The sequence below is a fragment of the Pterocles gutturalis genome, unplaced genomic scaffold (assembly GCF_000699245.1).
Source record: "Pterocles gutturalis isolate BGI_N339 unplaced genomic scaffold, ASM69924v1 scaffold20676, whole genome shotgun sequence".
Classification (NCBI taxonomy): domain Eukaryota; kingdom Metazoa; phylum Chordata; class Aves; order Pterocliformes; family Pteroclidae; genus Pterocles; species Pterocles gutturalis.
Window position 1 is genome coordinate 872 of NW_010105989.1, and position 27855 is coordinate 28726.

At 38.8% G+C, this 27855-nt stretch overlaps 1 protein-coding gene across 1 annotated transcript; it reads left to right on the forward strand.

The window, feature by feature from the left end:
- PITRM1 (pitrilysin metallopeptidase 1) lies at positions 1–27686 on the forward strand (the record flags this gene model as incomplete). The annotated part of the gene is made up of 25 exons (XM_010087613.1): positions 1–107; positions 1065–1216; positions 1652–1766; positions 1894–1990; positions 2399–2559; positions 3850–3976; positions 4750–4838; positions 5384–5512; positions 7300–7413; positions 7842–7938; positions 13047–13181; positions 15113–15251; positions 16361–16477; positions 17586–17718; positions 18404–18524; positions 19208–19284; positions 19602–19767; positions 19882–19982; positions 20720–20840; positions 21642–21713; positions 23018–23130; positions 23647–23772; positions 25034–25179; positions 26889–26991; positions 27590–27686. Coding segments are annotated over 25 exons (2952 nt in total), but the record flags the coding sequence as incomplete, so codon positions are not given.
- Between the last annotated feature and the right edge of the window lie 169 nt (positions 27687–27855).

The window sequence follows — 27855 nt, forward strand, 5'->3', positions numbered from 1 at the left end:
GTGACAGCTGTTCCTGAGCTGTTCCTGACTGCAGTGAAGCTTAGTCATGATGGTACAGGAGCCAGATATTTACATGTGGCTCGAGAGGACTCCAATAATCTATTCAGGTAAAACATTACTATATGTATAGCACATTCCATCTTGTCATCAATTTGTGCTTTATAAATTGTAATCCAGCTTCATGACTGGGTTCTTCTGTGATAGCAAAGACAATACTACTTCCTTTGTGGGACTTCTTGAAGTTTTTTGGGTTGGAACAGATATCATGAGGCCAGTTCTTCAACCTGCTGCTCAAAGCAGGGTCAACAGGTAATTCGGATAAGGTTCCTGAGACATTTATCGAGGTGAAAATTTCCAAAGACACAGATTCTACAACCTCTCTGGCCAACGCGTTCTTAATGTTTGAGTGTCTACTTTTTTTTTTTCTTTTTTCTTTAATATCAAGTTGGAATGTTCCTTGCTTCAGTTTATGAACATTGTCTCATGTCCTTCCATCATGCCTAACTATGGAAAGGACCTGTCTTCATCATAACCTCCTTGTAGGTGTTGGAAGGCAGCTATTTAGTCCCCTTGATGCCTTCTCCAGGCTAAAAAAGCCCAATTTCCTCAGCCTCTTTTCACAGGACATATGCTTCTGCCCCTGACTATCTTTGTGGCTCTCTGCTAAACTACTTCAGATTTATTATCATTGCTTCTGTATTGGTGACCTGAAAGCTGAACTTTCTGATAAATTGCCTTATAGTTGCAAGATGTGAACCAGTTCTTTTTATGATAACCTTCCATGAAGTTTTTTCTGAGCCTTTTGGCTGAAAAGAAACGTGTTTAGTTATGTGCTGAAAACTTCTGTCTCGCCTCCAGAAATAGAAGTGCAGAAGTTGTACACCCTCTAGAAGAGGTGGCCGAGCACTCAAGAGTCTTAAGAACTCAATAACTCTGCATCATGCTGTATGCTCTGTTAGTTACTAGACAGTGATAATGTTCCCATAAATCTCAGCCTCAGATGGAGGTGGGTGGACTTCTCGTCACAAATAACTGTGTTCCCGTCTCTGTTCTCTGTTTTGCAGTGTACAGTTCCGAACCACTCCAATGGACAGCAGTGGGGTCCCGCATATCCTCGAGCACACTGTGTTATGTGGTTCTCAAAAGTATCCTTGCAGAGATCCGTTTTTTAAAATGTTAAACAGGTCACTGTCCACTTTCATGAATGCATTCACAGGTGAGCCCACAGTAAATACCATTTAAAATGCATGAGGTTTTACTGCAGTAGGGCTGTCTGTCAGCTCTCCTTAATTTCCCTTTGGAGAGCCATTATTATTAAGTGTGAATGTTGTGAGTGTGAGATTAAGAAACTAACAAGACAAGGTAACAAAATAGATCTTGTTCATTTGGCAGTTACAAAGTCCCAGTAGAGCTGGTTCTTTATAGTATACAACAATGCACTTAATTACTTATATATATGGCAAAGCAAAGCTTTTACGGTAAAATAATTGCAGCATTAGACATCTGTGTATTCCTTGGGAAAAATATCTACCATTTAGTAAGTTTCTTCTCTTCCAGTTAATTACATAGAAGAGAAATTAAAAATAAATAAGGGCAAAATGCATCTCAGACTTTCTAGAATTCTGATCTTTTTACATTTGTTTATACACAGCTAGTGATTACACACTCTATCCGTTTTCAACACAAAATCCTAAGGATTTTCAAAATCTCCTGTCGGTGTACTTGGATGCAGCTTTCTTTCCATGTTTGCGGCAACTAGATTTCTGGTAAGATTTATGGACAGCTTGAGATGTATGCAAATCTTAAATTAAAACAGAACAAAACAAAACAAAAGAAGAAACAAAACCAAAACCCTCAAACTTCCAACGCTTCCTGTTAATAATTTTTTTTCAGGCAAGAAGGTTGGAGGTTAGAGCATGAGAACCCAACTGATCCTCAGACACCTCTAGTCTTCAAAGGAGTTGTTTTTAATGAAATGAAGGGGGCATTTGTAAGTTTTGTGAATTTTTGTTTTAAGATTTTATACACATTGAAGTGTTCTGAACTGCATGTTATGAGGGGCATTATTGCATCAGAGATTTCCATTCCTCTTTTGTCAAATTTAAGTCTTCAGTAAAGTCAACAATCTGTTACTTGATTTTTCTTAAAGTTAGCGTGTTGAAAGTTTGTTTACATATAAAAAAGCACCTTATTAATAAGTTTTATTGTAGAATTTTCTTTTAAATTGAGAGGATAATGTAGCTAGTTTTATCAAAGTGCATGGGACTACAGAACAAAATAATTGTATGATGAGGAGTTCTTGTGTAAGTTAGAGCTCTGAGGTCTTATTATTGGGCACCTTTTATTTTTAAAATGTGTTTTGATGACTTTTACTGAAATGTGGCATTTTCCTCTTAAGACAGATAATGAGAGGATATTTGCACAGCATCTGCAGAATAAAATCCTTCCTGATCACACTTACGGTGTAATATCTGGTGGAGATCCATTATGTATTCCTGATCTTACATGGGAGCAGCTTAAACAGTTCCATGCTACACACTATCATCCAAGCAATTCCAGGTATCTGAAATTTGTGACTAACCTACTAAGTTATATGGTGTGTTAGCACTGTGTTCATATTTTTCTGAAGGAAAACCAGCAATACAGTGTTTCCATTAACATGGCCAGCAGCTTGGATAACCTGTGCCTTCCAGCAGCTAGGACAACACAGAAGCAAGGAGTTTGGTCTAGGAAGATAAAGTGAATGGTCAGTTGAAGGCAAGGGCTACTGAAAGAGAGATGATTGATTGCTGTCTGCTTGCTTGCTTATGAGGATTTGTTTTGGGGAATTTTGTTTACAAATGTTTGACCTTGAAGTCATATTGGTTGGGGGGAAATGGAACTTATTTGGCGGTAATGTTAGGGAGTTATGATACAAGTAGCACAGATAAGTATAGGGGTTCCTATCCTTTTTGTCAACCAAGACTAAAAGTTGACATAAAAAAAGACATAAAAGGAAGTTACAGATGAATAGCTGTTCATTTGTTCCTAAGTTACACATTACTGGATCAGGTTCTAAATAATGAATATCCATTTGAGTCAGGTACTAATTCTGTTGGTACTGGTAAGGTCTTTAAACTAAAAGTCAGCTTACTTGAAAATTTGAAGGTGATATGGAGGGAAATCTATAGTATCGTTTCTTCTGTACCAATTTTGTGGTCAATCTGTTAGTCTGATTTGTTCACTTATGGAACATCAGCTCATGTCATGACAGTGAATTTACAATCCATTGTTTTTTACATTAGCTCCACTACTGTATTATACCTGTGTTTAGATTTTAATCAGGGAATAATATTTACATGAGACATACATCATGCTCATATTTAATCCAGTGGAAGTCAGCAGTGTTTCTTGTAGGAATGGGATTGTGCTCGGGAGACTGACCCGCAGAACCCACCCATGTTTTATAGCTCAGTTGAGACATGGATCATTTTATTTTATACATTTTGTGAGAGGACCAGAAGAATTTTGTCTTCAGAAACTTTAGAGCACTGGGATTCTGGCTTCAGTTATTAATATTTTCTCTTGGAACATTTTATATTGCTGCAACTAAATGAATTCTAGTTTTTTGTGACCTCCAAAGTGTAAAACAGAAGCTGAAAAAATGTGGAATTTTACCAGGAGATCTGTGAGTTTTGTGTGTGTGGCAAACTGGTGGACCTTTAACCTAGGGGCTTTGCAAAGCATGTTCCGTTCTAGATGTAACTGAATCACTGGAAAACAGCTGAAATTCATAATCTAATAAAAACTATTACTGTAAATTTCATGTAAAATCTGATGCTTAATTCCAGTTTTTTATTTGAAATGCAGATTTTTCACTTATGGTAATTTTCCACTGGAGCAACATTTGAAACAGATACATGAGGAAGCATTGATAAAATTTGAAAGAATTGAATCAAATACTGACATCCCAAAACAGAAGCTCTGGGAAAAACCTGTAAGTAAAAAAAAAAAAAAAAAATTAAAGTGAAACAAACCAAAAGAAACAGTGCACATCCAATCTTGGAATTGCAGAAACTGAATATAACAGGTTAACATTTTAGCCCAGCCTACTGGAGTTGTGTTTTTTTTGTGGTTTTTTTTTTTTTTGTTTAGAAGTGTGTGTGTGTGTGTAAATGAGCTGAAGTATTTTTACTTTTGGTTACAGCAGGGAAAAGCTACACTTACTTTTGAGTTTTAGTAATATAATGATTGCATGTAGTCGCTTATTTTTCTTATTTCCAGTTTTCAAGTGCCTCAGCATTTGGAGCACTGAAACATTTATCAATGGAAAGCATTAGTGCTATTGATAGAAATATTGATACTTTGTGTCAGAAGATATGCCCTCTAATGGTACCTAAACTTCCAAACATTGGTATCAAAAATAACTTTTCCCTTTCTCCCCCTTTCCCCTACCCCTTTTCCTCCCTGGCTTGTCCAGAAGTGTAAGCATTTCTTTGAAACCCGTCTCAAGAGTGTTAATTATGGCCAGATTTTCTTGATCCTCTCATCTGTTCTCGACTCCTAAAAATTGAGATGCCACTCATATTTTCAAGATATCCTGTGTTTGTGTATTTACTCATTAATATTGAACTTACTCATGAGTATCTGTAAAATTATTTGAAATCTTTGGAAGAAAGATGCTATGAAGATGCAAGCAGTCATTATTTTTATTTGTAACTTTTGCTCTTGAGTTTAGTCTGCATCAAACATATTTTTTATACTTTACAGAGAGAACACAGTGTAACATGTGGCTTAGACTCATTTGCTGCTGATCCTTCCAAGCAGACAACTGTCAGTGTCAGCTACTTGTTGACAGAGTAAGTGCATCAAAGAGTAATTCCGAAACAAAGGCTCATTTTAGAACTTTAAGCAAGATGCAGGCATATTTCATGTCCCCCAGTCCCTCTTCATAAATGTTATCTTTAAGTTAAATAAATCCATGGAAAAGCTAGACAAATCCTCATTTAGTAAATGGAAGTTTCCTGTCTTTTTCTTCAGCAGACATAAGGAAAATCAGCTGTTATCTTACAGAACAGTTCAGTGGATTAGACTTCTGGGAATGCTGTCTTCCTGTCTTTCAATTTACTGACATGTGCCAGCTTTTCTATATGACCCTAATTTATTGGCCCTTGCAGCCTGATTTAACTTGCTTTACTGCTAGTTATAATAAGTGAAAGACGCAGAGCTCTCTTAGTTCTCTAAGGTTTGGTGCATTGTTCATGACTGACAATAATTTTTCCCTTGCTCCCTCTGTACTATTTGATAGAAGTAGTTCTGAACTACAGTAGAAATGAACTCAGTGATGCTGGGTGTCACATATTCATAGCTTGATGTTTTGTAAGAACTATTAATTTTTCTTCAGTATTACAGACACTTTTGAAACGTTCACACTAAGCCTGTTGTCTTCACTCTTGGTTGATGGGCCAAATTCTCCTTTTTACAAAGCCTTAATTGAGTCTGGTGTTGGTACAGATTTTTCTCCTGATGTTGGGTAAGTGTTGTAATTTACATTTCATTGCTCTAAGCAATATTAGAAAAGTTACAAGCCACTACTAAGCTGAGAGAAGTCATCTCTCATACAGGCCATTTATACCAGAATAATCTTGTTTTAATCCTAAAGCATCTTAAGAGTTTCTACTAGTGAACTATAAAGCATTCTCAAGTGTAAGTTTTTGGCTCATCAAAATAATTCGATAGAAGCTATGTTAGTTTAAACTAAGTTGTAATGTTTAAAGGTTATGAACAAGAAAAATGGGTAGATGAAAACATGGTATACCTTCGGTGCCCTTATTTACCTGAGATTTTCATCTTGGCCATTTAGCATTACTCAGAAGAGTAATGCTAACTCTTCTCTGTACTGTGTTAACTTTGCTTTTTTGCTTTCATTCTGTGATTTAGTAGTAGGTGTGTTTGGCATAAATGTGCTTTTGTGCAGTTAGGTGCCATTGACTTGCTATTGCCTCAAAATACAAAAGGGTATTTCTGACAACAGTTACTTATTCAAACTGTAGCTTTTGCAGCCAGTCTTCTGAGCTCACTCTGTGCTGCAGACTCAGGGTGGGTGGATTGTCTTCACCTAGCTGCAGGCTCAGCTGCTCATCATAGTTTGCCTTTATTGTCAGCAGAAAGAAAGAAAGAAGCATTTTCAGGGCGTGATTCATCTGACTGATTTTTAGACTTGAGGATGACAAAAATCATGCCTTCATCACCACTGGCTGTCTCGGATATTTGAACAGGAAACCTTGATATACTCGTCTGTGATTTTAATGCCTTAGGGTACTCTGCCTGTCTTGAACTGTCTCTACGTGAAGTCATAGGTTTCCTGCGAGTCCTGTGGCATGTATGCCAGTGCCATGCAGACATCTTAATATCACAGGGCATGGCAGTAGAAGTCTGTTTTTAGACACTGAAGTAGTGATTTGGTTGCTGTATGTTTTGTCCGCTGAGCTTTTTCCAGGTAGGCTATATTAGTATGGTGTTGAACCATACAGTCAGCTGGCTTTAATGTGCCTTAGTGCTGATGAAACAATCTAGAAGAATAAGTTTGAGTCCAGAGACCAGTATTCCAGAATTCAACACCTGAGTCTGCCATTGAACGTCCTCTGTGTTTTTAAGGCATGAAATAGTGGATATTTAGTGTTGATGAGCACGTATTGCTTTTTATTTGTTGGCTTTGGTTCAAACTGCTAGGTGTTTGGTATTTCTGCAAAGTGTCAGTTTGTGTCTCTGAGTACTTACAGTTAACCCTATCTGACCATTGGACAAAATTATCTTTACTTTTCTTTTTTTTACGTACCATTGAAAATAATTGCAACAAATGTGGCCCTTTGCCACTTTCTTTACAAATACTACTTTAAAAGTATAAATTTAAAAGTACGATTGCACTCACCTGCTTAAGTAGAATGTATGTGTTTGACATTACAGGCAGCTAAAATTTTCACCTTAAAAAAACTTCTTTACCTGAAAGTACTTAGAGAGGAATGGGAGGATGAACAGAAAGCAGCAGCTTTTCTTCTGTGAATGTTTTGCTTTCTCTAATGTCATATGCTGTATATTTTCTTAACAGTGTGCTGCTACTACTGAAATGGAACAAAAAATGTTTTTAAGTTCAATTTCTTGCCTCTTTGGTAATTATTTTTCTTTCTGTCTAGCTTTTAAAATCCTGTGTGTGTGTGTATGTGGAAATGGTGGGTGTTTTTGACTTTCTTCTGCCTTCGCTGGCAGGTTTAATGCTTAAGTTTTAGTACTTGTCACTGAGTTGAATGTATTTTATTCTAGGTTTAATGGCTCAACAAGAGAAGCTTATTTCAGTGTGGGACTGCAGGGTATTGCTGAAAGAGACATTGATACTGTGAAACAGATAATTGCTAGAACAGTTGATGAAGTTATTGCGTGAGTAATGCTAAATTTTTGAGAAGGCTTAATTCTTCGGTACAATGTTTTACCATTACGTATTAATAATAATATATAGACATATAATTAATAGAGGCATGTATGTAATAACATGCCTTTAAAATTTAGTTATCTTTAAATGCACCGAAGAAGCAGTAGTAATACTCAATACTCTTAAAACTTGTGTCTGTTACTTCCTCTATTGTAGCATATTCCTCAGCATAACCTTCAGGAGTTTAATGATATTAGTGCAGTTTCACTAAATGACACAGCATGATAAGATTATTTCATATCAATTTTAATTCGGTGTGGAAGACATTATGTTGTAATACTTCCTTTATCAGTGTTATAATTCATTTTCATAACTTCACTTAAAGTGATTAGTGTTAATGGATATTATTTCCTTCTCTCATCATCCCTTCCCAAAGGAAAGGATTTGAGGAAGATAGGATTGAAGCTCTACTTCACAAAATTGAAATCCAGATGAAGCATCAGTCTACGAGTTTTGGACTTGCCCTGACATCTGTAAGTCTGTATGTGTGCTCATGTGTGGTGTTTTTTTCGGAATGGATAAGAAACCTGCTGTTTACATCTTTATGAAACATGAGGTCATTTTGTAGGCTCTTGACTTTTCACTTAAGCCCTTTTCCTTTGTCATCTCGTGTATCTTTCTTCCTTGTTTTCAGTAGCCTTCAAACTATCACTGGACTCCACACTGTATGATTTAATCAGGAAGTGAGCCTGTTGTCTTTGCCTGAATAGTAGCTTTGATTGCAGTAACACTGATTACTTCTGTAAGAGAGACATGCCATGCTGGCTCTTGGGACTGTATGTTTTGGCCAGATGTCCGTGTATTTTTAAAAGTCAAACAGAAGGACTGTGTTTTTCTGTGGAATTTGATGTTGTACTGCTTTAATTTAATTTCAAGATTCACAAGTGAAAATTTACACTAATACAGTTCTTGGTTTAAAATTTTGGTACTAAAGCTGTTGCAGAAAATGTTTTCCACAGCAGAATGTGGTGTCTTACAGAAGTCTGCAAATTGTTGTAAATTTGTGAACGAGTTAGCTGCAGTATTTGCAGTCAATCTGGAAACCAGGGCCTCCTGCTGCCACTTGTTCTCCAATGTCCTCTGTTTGTTTTTTTTTTTTCTGCTCTGCATCAATTCCAGTTGCTTAGAATCTCTTTTGCTTTCTGTCTCTCAAGTGTTCTGTCTTCTTCAGCATGAACAGGAGTTCATTACTTTGGCATACAAAGTTAGGTAAAGAAACAGAGCACTGGATTAAAATGGGACTTGTAAATAGGAGAGCACAGCCAAGAGCTGATTCAAATCAGATTGCCATACAGTGAAACAGACAAATTGCGGACATTTAATTGCCTGTCATGTTTCATAGTAGGATCTGACAAAATGTGCCTGATTTTGATAGCCAGTACTTTCTAGCATGCCTTCAGATTGTGTGAGTAATTCTGTCTGATATTTATGCATATATTTTATCTTTCAGTATTTTTAAGTCTTGAAGTTGATTCAACTGCTGGGACAATTCTAGAGCAGAAAGGTCTTAAACAATTCTTGCTTTTAAAGACCAGTCATGCAGCATTTGGTGTTAATACTCCCATAGAGGAGGGTTATATTTCAGTTTATTTCCCTGAGGTTGTGTTTTAGAAGTTGACCTTGAAAAGGGCTTGAAAAGGAACCTAGCTATAACTAAAGTAGTCACAGAATCATAGAAGGGGTTGGACTGGAAGGGACCTTTAAAGATGTAGTTCCAGCCTTCCTGACATGGGCAGGGGGCCATCTTTCATTAGATCACGTTGCTCCAAACCCCATCCAACCTGACCTTGAACACTTCCAATGATGGGGCATCCACAGCTTCTCTGGGAAACCTGTTCAAGTGTCTCACCACCCGCACTGTAAAGCTTTTTTTCCTATGTCCAATCTAAATCTACCCTCTTTCAGTTTAAAACTATTGCCCCTTGTCCTGTCAGTACAGCCCTCGGTAAAAAGTCTCTGTGTTTCTTTTAAGCTCCCTTCGTATACTGAAAGGCCACAATAAGGTCTCCCCAGAGCCTTCTCTTTCCAGGCTGGACAACCCCAACTCTCTCAGCCTTTTTTCATAGGAAAGGTATTCCAGCCCTCTGATCATTTTTGCGTCCCTCCTCTGGATCCACTCTAACAGGTCCATGTCTGGTTTATACTGCGGTCACCAGACGCGGATGTAGTATTTTAGATAGGGTCTCACGAGAGTGGAGCAGAGGGAGAGAATTGCCTCCCTCAACATGCTGGCCACGCTTCTTTTGATGCAGCCCAGGATACGGTTGGCTTTCTGGGCTGCAAGCGCACATTGTGACCTCGTATCTAATTTTTCATGTACCAGTTTCTGCAAGCCCTTCTCTGAAGGGCTGCTTTCAAACCATTCATCCATCAACTTGTACTGATCACTGGTCATTGCCTCAGCCCAGGTACAGGACCTTGCACTTGGCCTTGTTGAACTTCATGAGGTTCCCATGAGCCCACTCCTCAAGCCTGTCATGGTCCCTCTGGATGGCATCCCTTCCTTACAGCCTATCAACTGCACCACTCAGCTTGGTGTCATCTGCAAACTTGGCTGAGCATTCACTCAGTCTCACTGTCTGTGTCATTAATAAATGTATTGAACAGCGTCGGTCCCAATACAGACCCCTGAGGGCAGACACCACTTGTTACTCATCTCCGTTTGGATGTTGAGCCACTGAATGCAACTGTTTGCATGTGGCCATCCAGCCAATTCCTTATCCATCGAATAGTCCATCCATCAAACCCATATTCTCCAATTTAGCAACAAAGATGTGCAGGACTGTCAAACGTCTCACAGAAAGTAGATGACATCAGTTTCTCTTCTCTTATCCACCAATGCAGTCACTCCATTGTAGAATGCCACCAGATTAGGCACAATTTGCCTTTGGTGAAGCCACATTGGCTGTCACAGATGACAGCCTGTGTAATTTTAAATGTCACGTGGCAGAGGTTCTCTGACTTCCATGCTGTATTCCAGTGCTGTGCTAGACTCACAATTAGAAGGACTTTCTCTGTGTGATATATTTATTTAAAACACCGTACAATCGGTGAACCGTTGGCTGAAGGGTGGGTCTTAAAGTGTTTTAGTAGGTGGGCTACTATCTGGCTGGTGGCCAGTCAGTAGTGATGTTCCCCAAGGCTCAATTTTAGGGCCAGTTCTCTTCAGTGTTTTTATCAATGACCTGCACACAGGAGTTCGGTGCACACTAAGTGCATTTGCTGATGATACTAAATTAGGAGGAGCTCTTGATTCCCTTGAGGGTAAAGGGGCCTTACAGGGAGATCTTGGTAGATTGGAGTGCTGGGCCATCACAAACTGTGAAGTTTAACAAGGACAAATGTGGATTCTGCACCTGTGATGGTATAATCCTGGATGTACATATAGATTGAAGGACAAGGAGTGAAGCCCTGCAGAAAGGGATCTGGGGCTTTTGGTTGATGGTAAGCTCAGCATGAGTCATATAAGTCCAAAAAGGGCCAACCATGCCCTAGCGTGCATTAAGGACAGTATAGCTAACTGGTCGAAAGAAGTGATGGCCCCACTACACTGAGCATTGGCGTGTACTCACCTTGAGCACTGTGCAGTTTTGGGCTCCACAGTATAAGAAGGACATAAAAATATTAGATGACCACAGGAGGGCAACAAAGATGCTGAAAGGACTAGAGGGCATGACTTAGGAGGAGCTGCTTGTACTAGGTTTGTTCAGCTTAGAAAGGAGGACACTGAGGCGTGACCTCATTGGTGTCTACAATTCCTTGATGATGGGGAGTGGAAAAGGAGGTGATAGTCTCTTCTCTCTGGTGTCCGGTAATAGGACATGAGGAAATGGCTTCAAGCTGTGTCGGGGAAGTACAGATTAGATATTAGGAAAAAGTTCTTCACAGAGACGGTGGTCAAGCACTGGAACAAACTCACCAAGTGTACTCGTTTTGTCTGGGAGAGAGTTAAATCTCTTCCTAGTAGCTAGCATGGAGCTCTGTTTGGATTTATGCTGGAAACACACATTGATGCCACAGGGATGTTTTAGTTACTCTGAGCAGTGCTTGGCCTTTTCTGCTTCTCACATCACCCCACCAGTGAGTAGGCTGGGGGTGTGCAAGCAGTTGGGAAGGGGACACAGCTGGGACAGCTGACCCCAGGTGACCAAAGGGACATTCCATACCATATGACGTTGTGCTCAGCATGTAAAGCTAGGGGAAGAGGAAGGAAGGGGGGATGTTTGGAGTGACGGTGTTTGTCTTCCCAAGTCATTGTTACACATGACAGAGCCCTGCTTTCCTGGAGATGGCTGAACACCTGCCTGCTGATAGGGAAGTAGTGAAGGAGTTCCTTGTTTTGCTTTGCTTGCGCACAGCTTTTGCTTTACCTATTAAACTGCCTTTATCTTAACCCACGAGTTTTTTTCACTTTTACCCTTCTGATTCTCTCCCCCATCCCACTGTGAGGGGAGTGACCGAGTGGCTGTGTGGGTCTGAGCTGCTGGCTGGGGTTAAACCCTGACGCCAAGGAGGTGGTGGTGGCCCCAAGCCAGTCAGTGTTCAAGAAGCATTTGGAAAACACTCTTAGATATATGGTTAAACTTTTAGGTTGCTTACTGAGAACTACCACGGAGCTGTTGTAATGACCCAATGGAGGCCTCTAATGAGTGGCTACTTTTATTTCAAGAGAATTAACTTGAGCATATTCTAAAAGAATAATGTTCTTTAAAACACATTAGAGAATTGCCACAGAACAGATAATAGTAGATATTACTGAAAAAGTCTGGAAGGCTTGTGATACCTGCTTGTAATTAAAGAGGTAAGAAAAGAAAAGGTGTTTTTGACAGTTTCAGGGCATTTGTGTTCGATATGCTTTTACGGGATTTTTCTTTCAGATGTCTTGGGATTTTTTTATTTTGCTTTGTTTCATTTTTTCACCATTCACACAGAGTAGAAATGGAGAAGGTTTTTATATCTTGCCCTGTGGTGTATTTGAAGAACTTTCAAGAGCGACTGAAGCAGATAGTCTCCAACTAGAGAATAAAATTAGAATGAAAATCCTACCAAAAGAAATATCCTGGGGATATTTCTGGTAATTTAGTATCTTCTTTCTCCAATAGTCCCATCTATGTTATATGTTTGAGGTACCTTATAAGTCACTTCATCTGACTGATGCAATAAATGGGTAGACTGTAATACTTATGTACTACTTTGTCTCTGCTGCCTGTTCCTCTTTTCCTTCTTTTTTTTTGGGCTGAAAAATGAATTTATTTTAAATGCAAGGGAGGAAAGTATGTTATGATAGATTTTCAGAACACAGATACCTATGCAAAAAAAGAAAGGAAAAATAAAAAGGTGGTTTGGTGTGATAAAATTAGAGGAGAGAATGGAGAGAACAGAGGACAGATGATGATGGAATAGTCCTTTAATCTGAACAAAGATTTCAGCTTTTTTTTTCCCCTCCAGATATATTAGAACTACTAATTATATGTCTGCTATTCAAGTATAAATGATAAGGTGGTTTTGGAACACAGATGCTGTCAAGTTACAGAAATGCAGATGGATTGTCCTGCTTACCTAATTATTTTTTCTCATTCAGTATATAGCCTCCTGCTGGAATCAAGATGGGGATCCAGTTGAGCTTCTGAAGATTGCAGATAAAGTCTCTCGGTTCAGGCAGTGCCTTAAAGAAAATCCCACATTTCTTCAGGAAAAAGTTAAAACATATTTTAAGGTGGGAAAACCTATGGAAAAATATCTGCAGTGTTAATTTTTAAATCACAATTTAGTATTTAAAATTAAATTGAAGGCTATTTTATTATAGCCATACTGCCTATTTTTATGTGTAAATGAACAGCAGCACTTCTGAATGAAGCATGTGAACTTTAAATGGTTGAAGTGAAAACTTTTCAAAATGCGAAAAATTGTCTGGTTGGACATTTGGAAAGACACACATTAGAACACTAATAAAATGTGAATGTTTTACTAAACTGTGATGCCTAATGCTGTAGAAGGGCACATGGGTGTTTCCTGATGAGCTCCGAAGTGAACAGAGAATTATAGACCTAGTTGTGTTCCTTAGTATACATAGCAAGATGTATCTCCTTTTCCTTGAAAAGACTTTGGTTATAAATAAGATTGTTCTGGTGCTCCTCATGTTCACTGAAATTTGCTGTCAGTGCTAATTGCTTTCTGTGCTTTCTTGTTTTCCTCTCCGTACGTTCTATTGGAGTTCTTGAAGAATTCACAACAGTAAGGCATTGTAACATTGAGTAGTTCTGTAGCCCAGAATTAGCTAATATCAGAAAGAAAAAAATCTAGTGATAGCAGTGCAAAAGTGGTTTTGGTTCTGGTGGGGGCTTTTTGTGTTTGTTTTGTTTCTGGGTTTTTGGTTTTGTTTGGGTTTTTTTCCCCATAAAATTGTTCAAGTTGTTTTGAAGGGCAAATCTATTGTGGATAACTGCCAACCTTATTTAATAGTGAGTAAAGGCTGGTTCTCGTATGCTCAAAAGGCAACAAGAAACAGTGGCATCAATTTAAATCTGTTTTCCTAAAGGCATTATTAGTGTCTGGAAGTACTAGGGGGCTATTAAGGCTTTGGCTTTTGTAGGGAGGAAATACAGGTGCAGTATTTTTGAGAATGTCCTTTGCTATGCAGTTCTGCTGAGGGGGCTAAGGCAAAAACATGACTCAGTAAGAAGTAATGTTTGGATGTTCTTATATCAGAAGGTTATGCACTGTTGTACATCGTGCCTGGAGATTAATAAAGCAGGAAGTCTAGGAGCAAGGGAGGGAATGCTGTTCATCCTGTCCATTTTACTATGCCTGCTTAATTTTGCATTTCCCTCTTCAACTCTGTAGGCAATCAGGTTTCCATAGTCTTTCCATGTAAGCACGGGGGAGATAAACTCATGAAGCAGAATCCGATTACTTTGTCCCAAATTACTGGCAGTGTCTGTCAGTGACAGATGTTGCTGTTTGACGCCTACTTTGAAATGGACAATTTTTGAGGTTACTATCTCTTGACTAACCTCCCAGTATTATTTAAAATGGAAGCTGCTTGAGTAATTTTGTTGCTAAAATTTGACAGTCCAGTATAAATAAAGAGAAATTCAACAGCAGTTGTGATACTTGCATAATGGATGGAGTTCTCTGGCAGCAAGACTGATGTAAAGCATTTCTGAGCAGGATAAGGCATGCACATTTTACATCATATGGGATCTCTGTGCACTCAAGCTCGGGCAGGTTGAAGGAGGTGTTTACTGAAACCCTCCTGCATTTAACCAGATTCCCCGTCTTAGAGTGTTCTCCAGATAAAACCTGTGGCATGCTGTTCTGTAGCATTATGTACAGTTGTTTAACCTTGATTTAATTAAACTAATGAGTACTGTGTGCTGTTGAGGGATTCTTACTCTATACTAAAATTTCACAGAAGGTTGTTCATACTTGTTCTTGTGGTAAGCTGCTTCTCTTCCCCACGCTTGTAGCAGACTGTTCTGTATGAAATTAAGAGTTTAAATTGCCTGTTCCCGATACTTTTGATAATGTGCAAGCCAAATGATGCATAGACTTTATCTACTGCTGCTGAAGCAATAGTCTGAGGGAAAACAAGAGGAAGGTGCCCTGAAAATTAGTAATGCTTTGTTTTGGTATGTATCTCTGCAGGATAACCCACATAGATTGACTCTGTCAATGAGTCCAGAGGAAGACTATCATGATAAACAAGCAAAAATAGAAGCAGAAAAGCTGGAAAAAAAGGTCAATGCTCTTTCTGAAGAAGAAAAAACCCAAATCTTTGAAAAAGGTTAACAAGCTTTTTCATATTTTATTTGAGTAACTGCTTAAAAACACAGCCTGTTTGTTAGCTGGTGTTCTCTGGAATATCTTAAATTCTCAGGCACTCCAGCATTTGCTCTGAAAGGGATTATTTTTTTTGTTGGGAGTTTGTGTGTATGTGATATGGGGCTATGCAGTCTGGTGTTTACACAGCAATGAATGATTGGTACATTCCATTAGTTTTAATATCCAGAAATAGAATGATCAATGTCTCCAGTAGGGCAGAAGAAAGGAAATTGTTATAAAATATTGATCTGCTTATTCTTCCCCATCTTAACTTGTACTAAGTACAAGATAAATTCTACCATTTACCTTGAAGCTGTTTATTTTTGAGCATATGAGTTCTGCTCCATCCTCCTATGAAAGTTACATTTTGTAATTTTATTTCTTATGTTTTCTACTTAAAAGCCAACTATAAAAATAACGTTGTATTTAACTTATTCTGGATAGTAACTTAAACTTGTAAACTCAGGGCAGTCATCTAAATTTGTGAAAACAGTGGCATTAATCTTCTGAAACTCTGGTACTTGGTGGCGGGGGGGGATAGGGGAGCAGAAAGTCAGATGAGTTTTTCTACTTACAAAGATAAATTGGAGAGTACTTAGAGGTGACCAGCTAGAACCTGAAAGAGGCTGAAATGTAGAATTAAACACAACAATTTAGCTGCATCAGGGTACTGACAGAGCACTTGAGTCACTTGAGTAAGAACTGAGGGAAATGGGTTAGAAAGAAGCTTCTTACCTGCGAGGTCTGGGTTACCTGAGGTGGTGTTCACAGAGCTGGGTGACGGGACAGGCTGGCAGGTGCCACTTCTTCAGGCTTTAAATTGCACCTTACTGGAAACAGGATGTGAAGAAGGGATTGGAAGGACAATTTACAAAGATGCAGTGTTCTGTTTGCTGTTGTGACATGATAATCTGCAGAATTTGTTTCACTAAAATATTTGAAAGAACCATTGAGAGAAAAGGTGAAGCTTCGGATTCTTGTATTTTTCTGATCTGTGTCATCTCAGTAGGTTTTAACAGCACTTCCACTAAAAGCTGAAAATGACAAACTGAATTTTTCTCTCGTTACTAGGTTTGGAATTAATTGCTCTTCAAAGCAAACCTCAGGATATCTCTTGTCTCCCAGCTCTGAAAGTGTCCGACATTGAGCCCAAAATCCCATTCACTGTCCTGGAGACAACGCTCACAGGTTGGTGTAACCACTCTTTCATCCTCCAAAGAGCAGCACTGTTGGATTTTATTTGGCTTCTTGTCTGGCTGTTGCCCTTTTTTGCTGTTCACAAAGTGTATGTACTCTGTATTTGTTGTCCACAGTTACGGTCCTTTTCCTCTAGTCCACCATCTACCATGTCTGTGGTAGACAGTTGGCAGTGCATCTGCAGATGCTTTTTGCCATCGCCTCTGGGGGGCAATGTGGGGCTGTTCTCAGCTGAACCAGCCACACACCCTTCCCATGGGTCTGGGAGCATTGCTTGTGATGGCAGCTCCCTACCGCCTGCCTACTCAACTGCCTGCCATGCCCTGCAGTCAGAGGAGGCTCTAGGTGGTATGATCCACGGCTCTTGTGCAATCTCCCCACTTTCCAAAGATTTTTCCAGGGTGCAGCACTACTGGACTTCTGGCAGCTTGTGCAGCAAGCCTTCCTTACTGCTCTCCTTCCCTACCCATTTTTTACAGAAGGTGATGTACAGGAGCCATGGGGAAAAAAAAATTGTCATTCTTCATAACTTCAGTGCAAGTTTCTCCCTGCTTTGATAGTGGCTACCCCATGGATTGACAGGAAAAAAGAAATTGTAGATCTCAATTTTGTTAGAGTTCTGTCAAAATCTTGCAGGTAATGCTACTCTGTAGTATATTTCTAACAGTCACTTTCCTGCAAAAATTGCCAGCAAGTGTCAAGTACTGTATAATTCTGATACTTTTGTGATAATTTTGTGAAAATTCTAATTCTAATGAAAACCTACTTTCCTCATCTTTTGAGGTGATGAAGGCAAAAAATAGGGAGAAAAACTTCTTGAGTTACCATTCATTTATTTAAATGTTAACTCTGAAATGTAGCTTCTGTCAACAGAATTTTCTCATCAGATTGTCCAGGTATCCATTACCTTACGATGGACAGAAACAATAAAACTCCTTCAGTCCAGCATTCAGTACAGTGTGCAAAGTTTAAACAAGAAGTGCCTCTGCCAACAGAAAATAACTCTTAATAGGAAGCTCTTGTAAGAAATGGTTTTGCTTTTACGTTTTTATAGTAGGGAGTTGTTGGTTATTTTTTGCTTTTGTTTTTTTATCCCTAGCTGATGAAATTCCTGTCCAGTACTGTGCTCAGCCAACCAATGGGGTGGTTTATTTCAGAGCTGTTTCCAGCTTGAACACGCTTCCTGAGGAGCTCAAACCATATGTGCCGCTCTTCTGCAATGTCATTACAAAGTGAGAGATTTACTTTCTTGGAAGCTAAAGCAATAAGATGTAATACAGATTACTGAAATACTATTAGTTTTAATAACTTCAGCATTTGTTCTTAATATAGAAGGGAAATGCTGATAAGTTGGTGTCTTGCAAGAACAGTGGTCTTCCTTCTTCAGTTGCCAACTCATTTCCCCTTCTCCATCACTCTCTGCATTGCCTTGTTCCCCAGCATCAACACAAGCATTCCTGGAACAGATGGGGAAATTGATATAAATAAAAAATAGCCTAGCAAAAATTCAAGTTTTTGCTTGGATAGATTTTTGATCCAATTTCACCATGTGGTCACAGGAACACTGACCCCATCGAAGGGGAAAGAGAGCAGAACAAGCCACCTGGGCTGGGAGGAATCTGTTATTTTTACTGTAGTCTTATTACTGTAGTTCCATATGGATGTTGGTAGCAGCCTGTACATAAAGCACACTTTATTTTTAATACAGTGCTTTGAATTAACAGAATGCTTTAATTGTAAAGCTTGGTGTATTATTTTTTTCTTTCATAAGGTGTGAAGTATTGTGTTTGCTTGCTAACACCCCAGATTGTTTGGTTGCTAAATTAGTATTGGCCTAAACAGTCTCCTTTGCGAATGGCATATGGATCCTGGTTTTAGCATACACTGAAAATGGAAATAAATCTCTTGTTTTTGCAGGATGGGATGTGGAGCCCTTGATTACAGGGAACAAGCCCAGAAGATAGAGCTAAAAACAGGTGGGATGTCTGTCAGCCCACATATCATTCCGGATGATTCACATCTGGATGTGTATGAACAGGTAAATTAATCATAAACTTCAAGACATCACACTTGCAATAACAGCTCTGTAGTTAAGGGTCAGGCAGGGCTTCCAGGTGGAGGGTCAGCTAATGTACATTGAAAACTTAGTGTATAAAAGGACTCATGCCCTTTTGTGTAAGAAATAAATTTACAATTACAGTAACTTAGTATTTTGTTTTACGGGGAGTGCAACATGTGTATGTCACTGTTATTGTTCAGAAACATGGAATGTTTGCAAGAATCATTAGATCTTAGTATAGGGCGTAACAGTCCTAGCAATCTCTTTTTAAGATTTTTTCAGACTTGCTGGGCTCTGCTGCTGTGGTTTGCTCCTCATGTATCCCAGAGTTGAATTAGGGTGACTCTTTTGCAGAAGGGTGCATCCCCAGGACAGTTTTGTTTGTACTTTATGTGAAAAATAAGAAATTCTGTTTCTGAATTGCTGCTTACTATTGAGGAAGGAGGAATTGACAGGCTTGCTTTGTGTGAAGAAAAATCACGTTTTGTGTCTGCTCTGACTTCCGTAGCACACCTACATTAAAGTGGTTTTGAGATGTGTAGCATTAGGATAGCATCATTGCATCAATTTTATAAAAAGTCACTGTGCGTTTCCCAGGCCATTGCTTTGGTTGTCTTGTGTGAAGGGATTTTTTTGTGTTTTGTTTTTATTTTTTCCTTCAGGGTGTGCTCTTTTCATCTCTGTGCTTGGAGAGAAATCTGCCAGACATGATGCATTTATGGAGTGAAATATTTAACAAGTACAGTACATTTGTTTGGGGTTTTTTTTGTTTATTTATCTTTTGGCATGTGTTTTGGGGTTTTCTTTTTCCCTCTTCCTCCAACCTTTCCCTTCTTAAGAGACTACTTCATGACTTCTTTTTATAACTGTATCTTTGAATGGCTCCCAGTTTCAAAATTTAAGTTTTCCATCATTTGCATGACTATGTACTGGATTAAGTGAAGAACCGAGAGTCTGAGATCTCTGTGTTGAACCTGGGATGTTGAATGAATCAGTATTGTAGATTTCATTGGTGTGCTTGTGCATGAGACCTAGAGACTTGCTTTTATTTTTCAGCCCCCGTTTTGAGGAGGAAGAACATTTCAGAGTGCTGGTTAAGAAGACTGCCCAGGAGCTGTCAAATGGGATTCCGGATTGTGGACACCTATATGCCTCTATTAGAGCCAGCAAAAACCTTACGCCTTCTGGAGAACTGCAAGAAATGTTCAGTGGGATGGATCAGGTGAAAAGTTAATGGCATCCTTCACTCTTCCAAACCCTCACCTTTGGAATTTAGTGCTCATTTTTGATAAATCTTTCAGTTGGTTTAATCTGTAGTCTTTCCCTTCCCTCACAGGTGAAGTTGATGAAGAGAGTAGCAGAAATGTCTGATATTAAACCAATACTACGCAAACTACCACGCATTAAGAAGTATTTATTAAATAGTGACAACATCAGGTGGGTTCCAGCTAAAAAGAAAAGGAGCACCATATGTACCTGTTGAACCAAAAGCATGTAAATGGTCTGTGGGATTTTACAGAAATACTCAATTTTTTTTCTCAAAGGTGCCTAGGAGACAAATACTGTTATATGGTATTGTAAAAGTAGAGTGCAGTTTGTTGTGGATTTTTTTTCTCCTAAAAGGAAAAGAGCGGCATTCTGAAATCTGCTTTATGCAAGTATTGGAAAAAGTAAGAGGGGACTTTAAGGTGTTTAGTGTCAGATGTATTAGTTCCAAAAATAGGTCAATTTGAAGTCACAAAAGTTGCAAAGTTTTTTTTTGCAAACCATGAAATTATGAATAAAATCATGGAAATGTCTATACTGTTCAAAACCATGATAGGTCTGCCTGTAAAGAGAGAATACAGAGGACATCACTTCCTTTGTGAGACATTTATATTTTGCAAAACTGATGTAGTCCTGTCCTCTGCACAGAAGTGGTTTGACAGCTACTGATAAAGTTTAGGTCTGAAGGTGTCTTTAAGCAAGCAAAAGAAAAGCATTTGGGACTGTGACATCAGATGCTGGATAATGAGTATGTTGCTTTTTTCTGTTATAACGATTATCAGTGACTGCAGATGTAATGTTCTGATGATTTAGTAGAAAATATCTAGGAAGGCAAAATGGTACAAATTATAAAGGATTGTCCCAAAACACAAAAACATATTTAAGAACTTGATATCTATTTTCAACAGATGTTCAGTGAATGCAGCACCTCAACAGATATCAGAAGCATCTAAAGAAGTAGAGAAATTTATAAAGGGCATAGCTAGAAGTAAAAAAGAGAGAAAGCCTGTTCGTCCTCATGTGATTGAGGTAAGAAGTTCCTTTGTGGCTAGGGCATCAAATACAGTTCGATTTGATCTTGTGTAAAGACCACTGTGCAATCAGGAGAAGATTGTTTAAATTCAGATACCATGTCCATACAAAGGTGTCTGAACACATTTGCGAGGGTCAGCTCTGTGATAAGCTTCTACATGTTTTGCCAGAGAGGCTGTTTTCACCTCAATAATAACAGACAATAGTAATCCTGTAGATCAACTGTCAAGCCTTACCCTGAGGTTACTTCTTTTGGTGGGATATAGAAAAAGAAATTCTTCCCTTCTCTGTGGCATAAACCTGTAATTTCTCTTTTAGCTGAACTTTACTTGAAATGTTGTCCAAAAGGAAATGGGGCATGACTTGCAGTTCCTCAGCTGTGTAGGAATTGGTTTCATTATCTGGATGTCCAGGACATTTGGCACAGAATGCACTTGGCTCAATAGAGTGGACAAAGGATCTGCTCTGTCAATATGCAGATCTGTCTTAATTTCTGATGAGACTGGAATAAGCTCCCAGTTCCCTACCCATGAGGGAAATTATAGTCTGAAACTTTCTGGGCCTCATTTAATCTCTGTCTTGGTGTCTCTCAGTGCCAGATTACTCTTGGAAGGAAATTTATTTGGCATTTGCTTAGAAATTCAAATTTAAAGAAGTAATGGAGTAGCTTGCTCATGTTTGTGAAGACACGTTCTGATGGTGGTTTCAAAGAGGTTTGAAGGCTAGGGGTTACTTTTGTAGTATTCTTGGTCTAAATTGTTAAATCATCCTCTGATATGAGTGCTGGGTCTCTTCTAGAAATCTTCAGAAGTCAAACCTGTGGGAAGTGGAATGCTTACTGGTTTGCAGATCACAAGGAAACTAGTTAATGTAAGTACATTATTGGTTGGATATTAGTATTACACAGCTGTTACTGATACTAATGGTCCATCAAAAACTGTTACAGATGCTCTTACTATTTAGAAGCACACCACTGAGACATAATGTGCCCTTCAGTTCCACTGTCTGACTGGATTATTTCTTTAAAGTAGCCATCAAATGTCTTCATCCTTCTATGTCATGCTTTTTGGTTCTGGCTTGAAGGTCATTTAGCTAACTTCACATCCATCATGTGTGCATGCAAGTACCTGCTTGTGCTGTGTCGTGTAAGCAATGCTTATTTTATTTTTATCCTGGTTCCAGAACCAGACTTGTGTGGTGTCACTCCCAGTTGGTCCCTTCCTTGCCTTCCTTTCCTCCCTAAATGATTCTGAATGTCAATGACAGAAGAGCATCGGTGATAATTAAGTAAAAAGTGAAAGTTTGTATTTGGCTACCAGAGAGAGAAAATGGTTTAGCGTGCCCTGAGCTTTTCTTTGAGCAGAAGGCAGGAAGAGCTCAGCCCAAGATTTTGCTTGCTGACCAGTGATGAACATGCTGCTGTGCTTGGCCCAACCAGCGTGAGATGTGTCAGGGGCTGGGAAGCAGGTCTCTGAAGTAAAGAAAGGCTTGAGAGCATTGAAGTGAGATCATAGAAGGTACTGGAGCCGTGTAAGGCTCTGCTCATGGTTAAGTAAGCACACCAGCAGGTGTGTGTGTGAAAGAGGCAAAGAAGTGAGTGCTGCAGAGGCCTGGAGCCATGAAGAGGACTGGAAATCTTGAAGTGGGGGTGTAAGGAAGATTCAAGTTTATTGCAGGGGATGTTTGAGCAGAAATTCATATAGCTGCTGCTGTTCATACATAGCTTGCAATTTTGTGGGTTTCAGTTTCTGAATCTGTTTTCAAAATTGAGTAGATGGACTGAAATACAACGTGTGGTGACCAGGTACTTAAGTGGACATAGAAGTGGAGAGTTATGAACACTTGTTACAAAGTAAAGACATGGCAGGAGAAGCATGCCAGTCAAAACTCTTTGGTAATAATACAAGGCCTGCACAACTGAGAAGCCGATGTGCAAGGATGGGTAGCTGATGTACACTGTCGTGTGCTTTAGTTTCCTAAGGCAAATGTGTGTACTGGATTGCTAATACGGGCACAAGTGAAATGTCAGTGAATGCAGTGTAGGTTAGGTGTCAGCTTTAGTGTTTGTGTGTCTGTATGCTTGGCAGCGTTTCATAGTTCTCAAACAAGCCAGAGTTCTCAAATGGATAAATTGTCTCATCTCTGCTGTGGCGATAATGTATTTTTTCTCCTAGGATCCTACTTTCAAACCATGCCAGATGAAGACCCATTTTGTACTTCCCTTCCCAGTGAACTATGTTGGGGAATGCATTCGAACAGTTCCCTACACAGCAGCAGACTATGCAAGGTGGGAAACAATCAGCAGGGAGCTTCTGTACGTGTTGCATAGCACAAAACAAAATGGAAAATCTTAGGCTGACCACAGAAAATGGAGTGTCAGCAGAAAATCCTTTGCAGTGCATTTGTCACAAAATCTGTATGGAGCTACTTTTGCATGGCTTGGTCCGGAAATGCCCTGTTTTCGTAAATGCTGGGATTAATTAACGAGGGTAAACAGCCCTGCCTACTTGGATGTGTCTGAGTTGACAATCCTGTTGCATGTAACAAAGTTTAGGAGACCGCTTCTGTATTTCATTACAGTGAAATAATTGGCAATAGTCAAGGAATATTCCAAAACAGTGCCACTCTTATAATGCTGTCACATTATTCAGCTGTTATTAAATATTGAGTATTATCATTACTGTTGTAGATTACAAGAAGGAATGCATTGCAAGTGGGGATTTGTGTGAAGTTTAGAGGAAGTTGAGAATATTACTGCTGTCCAGTTCATTGATCTTTGCTGTTGATATTTCTCTCATTACAGCCTTCGAATTCTTGCACGGTTGATGACAGCTAAATTCCTACATAGAGAAATCAGAGAGAAAGGAGGGGCTTACGGCGGAGGTGCTAAACTTAACCACAATGGCATATTCACTTTCTACTCCTACAGGTAGCAACAGGTTCATTCCTTCCTGTTCACAGCTGAGGGGACCACTGACTGCACTTATATGTTATCTGTTTTTGACTTAGTTGTAGCTCTCTTTCAGGATCAAGTGAAATAAAAAAAATGTTGAATCACAAGACAGTGATTCAGTGCTGATGATGTTAAGATTAGTTGCTTAAGGTGTATGCATCAGTTTTGTTAATAAACGCCTCCTTGCTTTTTCTGGTTTCTGTCCTTGGGAAAGCCTAATTTATCTCTGCTGGGAGAAACTATTGTTGTGTCTTTGTACTTAGATGTTGTTTTCTGTTTCGGTACCGGATTTATGTAAAGCTAGCAGTCTCTTGTTTCTTGCTGGGTTGAGGAGGCCCTAAAAAAGCAAATTCAAGACTGTTCTAAACTTGAGACCAGAAGTGAATGATGTTCGCTGAGGTCCTGGGTTTGAAAACATGCAGCTTCCTTTGGTGACTGTGACTGGAATCATTCAGCAGAAAATACTGCTGATGATAGACTAGAATTGCTTTTTTTCATTTCCTTTTTTTTTGCTAATGCAGAACAGTAACTGCGTTGGTCTTACCAAAGCACTTTTGGATGACATTTGAAGTGGAGGTATTAAAGACTAGTTATAATCCCCACTAAAAATGTTGTGTGGCTAGGGTCCTGGCTTAAATCATTTTCCTAGACCAAAGGTAGTCTGGCACAGTAGCTGGTCGGGACTCCTAGCTAAAATCTGAGCAGTGTTGCCTCTCCGTGAAGCTTCAACGTGGTAGGACTTGTCCTCATTAGTATTTCAGTAGTTGTTGACCTGTTGCACCTGTTTTACAGAGAGCAGGAACAGGTGTAGCAGGAAGCACAACTTTGAGAAGATAACAGTATATCATAAATGCTACTATTGTTGATATTAAGAGCAGTTATGCTTACTAAGCTGTTGAAGAAAATTGATAAGGCATTGTATACAGTGCTGGTTTACCATCTTTTATCATACCAGCTTTCTGCGCTGTCTTGCAACTACTTTTAGGCACCTGAACTTGCTGCATTTGTGTATCTAAAATTCAAAATGTGCCTGGTTTATAATGTTTCTTTCTTCCAAAAAACAACCCACAAAACCTCTTTTTGTAAACAAAAAGGAAGTTTTATCATTTGGTTTAAGCCCCACGTACGTGCGTGTGATGCACAGTAAACTATGAATGAAATGAGAACAAAGCAGTTGCAGTATTTCACTTTGTAAGACTGAAGTAATTAATTTTACTTTTTTTTCTTTCCTCCTAAGAGACCCAAATTCATTAGCCACCTTGAAAACATTTGAAAAAGCAGTCGAATGGGCCAAATCTGGAGAATTCACACAACAAGATATTGATGAAGCTAAGCTAGCAGTATTTGCTGCTGTCGATGCACCAATACCTCCTTCAGATAAAGGTATATTCTTATCAGCTTCCCAGCGCTGCCAATATTTGGGGTTTTTTAATGAAGTTTAAAGGGAAGAAAATAGTTGTTTGCTAAGCTATATCATATGATAAAATTTGTCCTTGACAAATGTAAGACTGTTGTGGTTTCAACAAAGCAGTCAATTCCTGTTGCTCCCTTTCAGCATTACCATGTGCAGTCTTTTTACTGAAAGTTTTCATCCTCGTACTGCTCCTGCATGTCAGGTGAATACAGCTAGAAGACAGAGGTAGATAAAGAAACATTTTGAGGCTTGGAAAGGGCATTAAATGCAAGCAAATAAAAAGAAATATTGATCTTCTGATTCAAAAAAAGTTGAAGGATTAATTTTGCTACAAAAGCACACATACTGACTGTGAGTGTCTCTAACCTTTTGTGCATGCTATTTTTGAAGAAGTTAAAGCATAAGTCTGTCTGCTGCGGTGGAGGGTGTTAATTTCTTTACATATCTGCACACTTAATGAGGGCTGGTAGTATCTTCACATCTTTTCAGTTTGCTCACACGTTGCTTTGCTTTCTTCACTTTTCCCTCCCTCATTCTCAGCTTAGTTTCAATCCAAAACTCACTAAGTTAGAATACATTCCTTTCCTATACATAAAGGAATTACAAGGTTAAAATTAGCGTTATTTTAATATGTACTTGTATTAACACTAACTTCTCAAAGAAAACAAAATGAAGCTGACTTTCAGCTGACAGTACTTGTTTTTGGTCTGGGCAATTAAAAAAAAAGTAATCAATGTTAGGTGCATATGTGAGTGAAATGCATGGATATTGAATGTGGGCACTTGGGCGAGTAATGATTTACATTCTTTGATATTCAAACACACATCTTAATGGAGCTATGGCAAATTTAGAGAAACACTGAATAGAACATTGTTCTATAGGCCTGGAATCTGTTGCAGAGAGAACTACCTGTCTCTTCATACTACTGTGATTTTGATCATTGGGCCCTGCATAAGGACTTGAACAACCTTCCCTAACTTCAAAGTTGGCCCTGCTTTGGGCAAGAGGTTGGTCTAGTTGACCGACGTCCTCCCAAACCACTCTTTTTTCCCCCTATGATTTTTTGCATGACAAAAAGCTTTTGTATGATTATTCTGGAGTTCTCCGATTGTTCACAGAGCTATAATATTAATATTAGTATTAAAATACTGTACGCAAGTATTCCAACAAAAACATGAAAGCATTTGTATGCAGATGTCTGTGTGTAGTATGAAAAGGTGATCAAACCTTTATGTTGCAAGTATATTACAACTGATGGCAAATTTTAAGAGTTTGTTGTTATAAACTACAATAAAAATAGAAGCTTTATGAAATACAGTTTGGCTAAAGCATTGTTAGAAAGTACTGAGACTCTTTAGAATGAGATGTTCGGGTGTTTTAGGTTTTCTGGACCACCACCACATTTATATTTTTGTCAAACTAAATCACTTGCTGGAAGAGAATATGAATCTTTTTTTTTCCTAAATAAGAAACTCTTACTAACTCAGAAAATTAATTTACCCAGTTCTAACCTTTGGTATTTGATTTAGTTAGATATTGTCTCAGAACAGTGGCCTAATTGTGGTCTCTGTTCCTCCTGTGCAGCACATGTGCCTGTCTTAGTTTGCACTCATTCATACACTTACTTGTAACTGAGATTCTAGTCACCCATGCAGTGTGTGGTTTTGTTTTTTCCTAGGAATGGATAATTTCTTATATGGGATTTCAGATGAAATGAAGCAGTTGCACAGAGAACAACTTTTTGCTGTCAACAGTGATAACCTAGTTGATGTATCAAACAAGTAAGTCTGTGCTCAACTCAGGAAAATGTTTACTTGAAAAACAGAACAAAAACCTAATTTGAGAAAGAAAACAGTTTGTGAAAGTTGTCATAATGAAGTTCTTGGATTTCTTCCTTTGGCCATTCATGCTACTTTCACTATTAGCTTTTGCAGCCTAGACAGAGAGATGTTAATTATATCCTCCTTATTGCATTTTAGCAGATTTAACTCCCTCCTACATTCTGAGCTTGTGGGAGATTGTTTTACTTTTGAAGGGTCCAGAAACTGTCTGGAGAGAGAGTGCAGTCAGACATTCTGCTCCTGGCTACATGAGCTGGTTCTTCTGGATTTGTAACATTTTTTGCTGCTTCAGACTTCAGAATTCCACTACGCAAGACAAGGTTAAGGAGATAAGCTAGTTAGGACTATGCTTTAGGATACTGTTGTATTGTGATAACTAGGGAAAAAACACTGTAAATCTAGAAGATGATGATGTAAAAGCAAACAAGGGCTACATATCAAACAGCACTTTTCCTGAGATGGGAATATTTTTAACTTGTATAGCAGAATTATGGATAACTGCATGCAGCAGCTCCTCATTTGTTTTTTTTTCTTGCAGGTATCTTGCAGTTGGGAAGAGCACTCGTGGTCAAGCTGTACTTGGCCCAGAAAATGCAGATATCACCAAAGATCCCTCATGGGTCAAACGATGAATTGCTGCTGAGCATCCAAGCTAATATAAAACAGACCAGTCTGTGTGACTATAGAATTAGGTTTCTGTAGTAACTTTCATTGCTGCTTTTAACAGTGTCCAACAAAACAGCTAAAAGCTGCCCTTCTTGAAATAACTATGTGAAAAATTTTCTAACCATACAGTATTTGAGT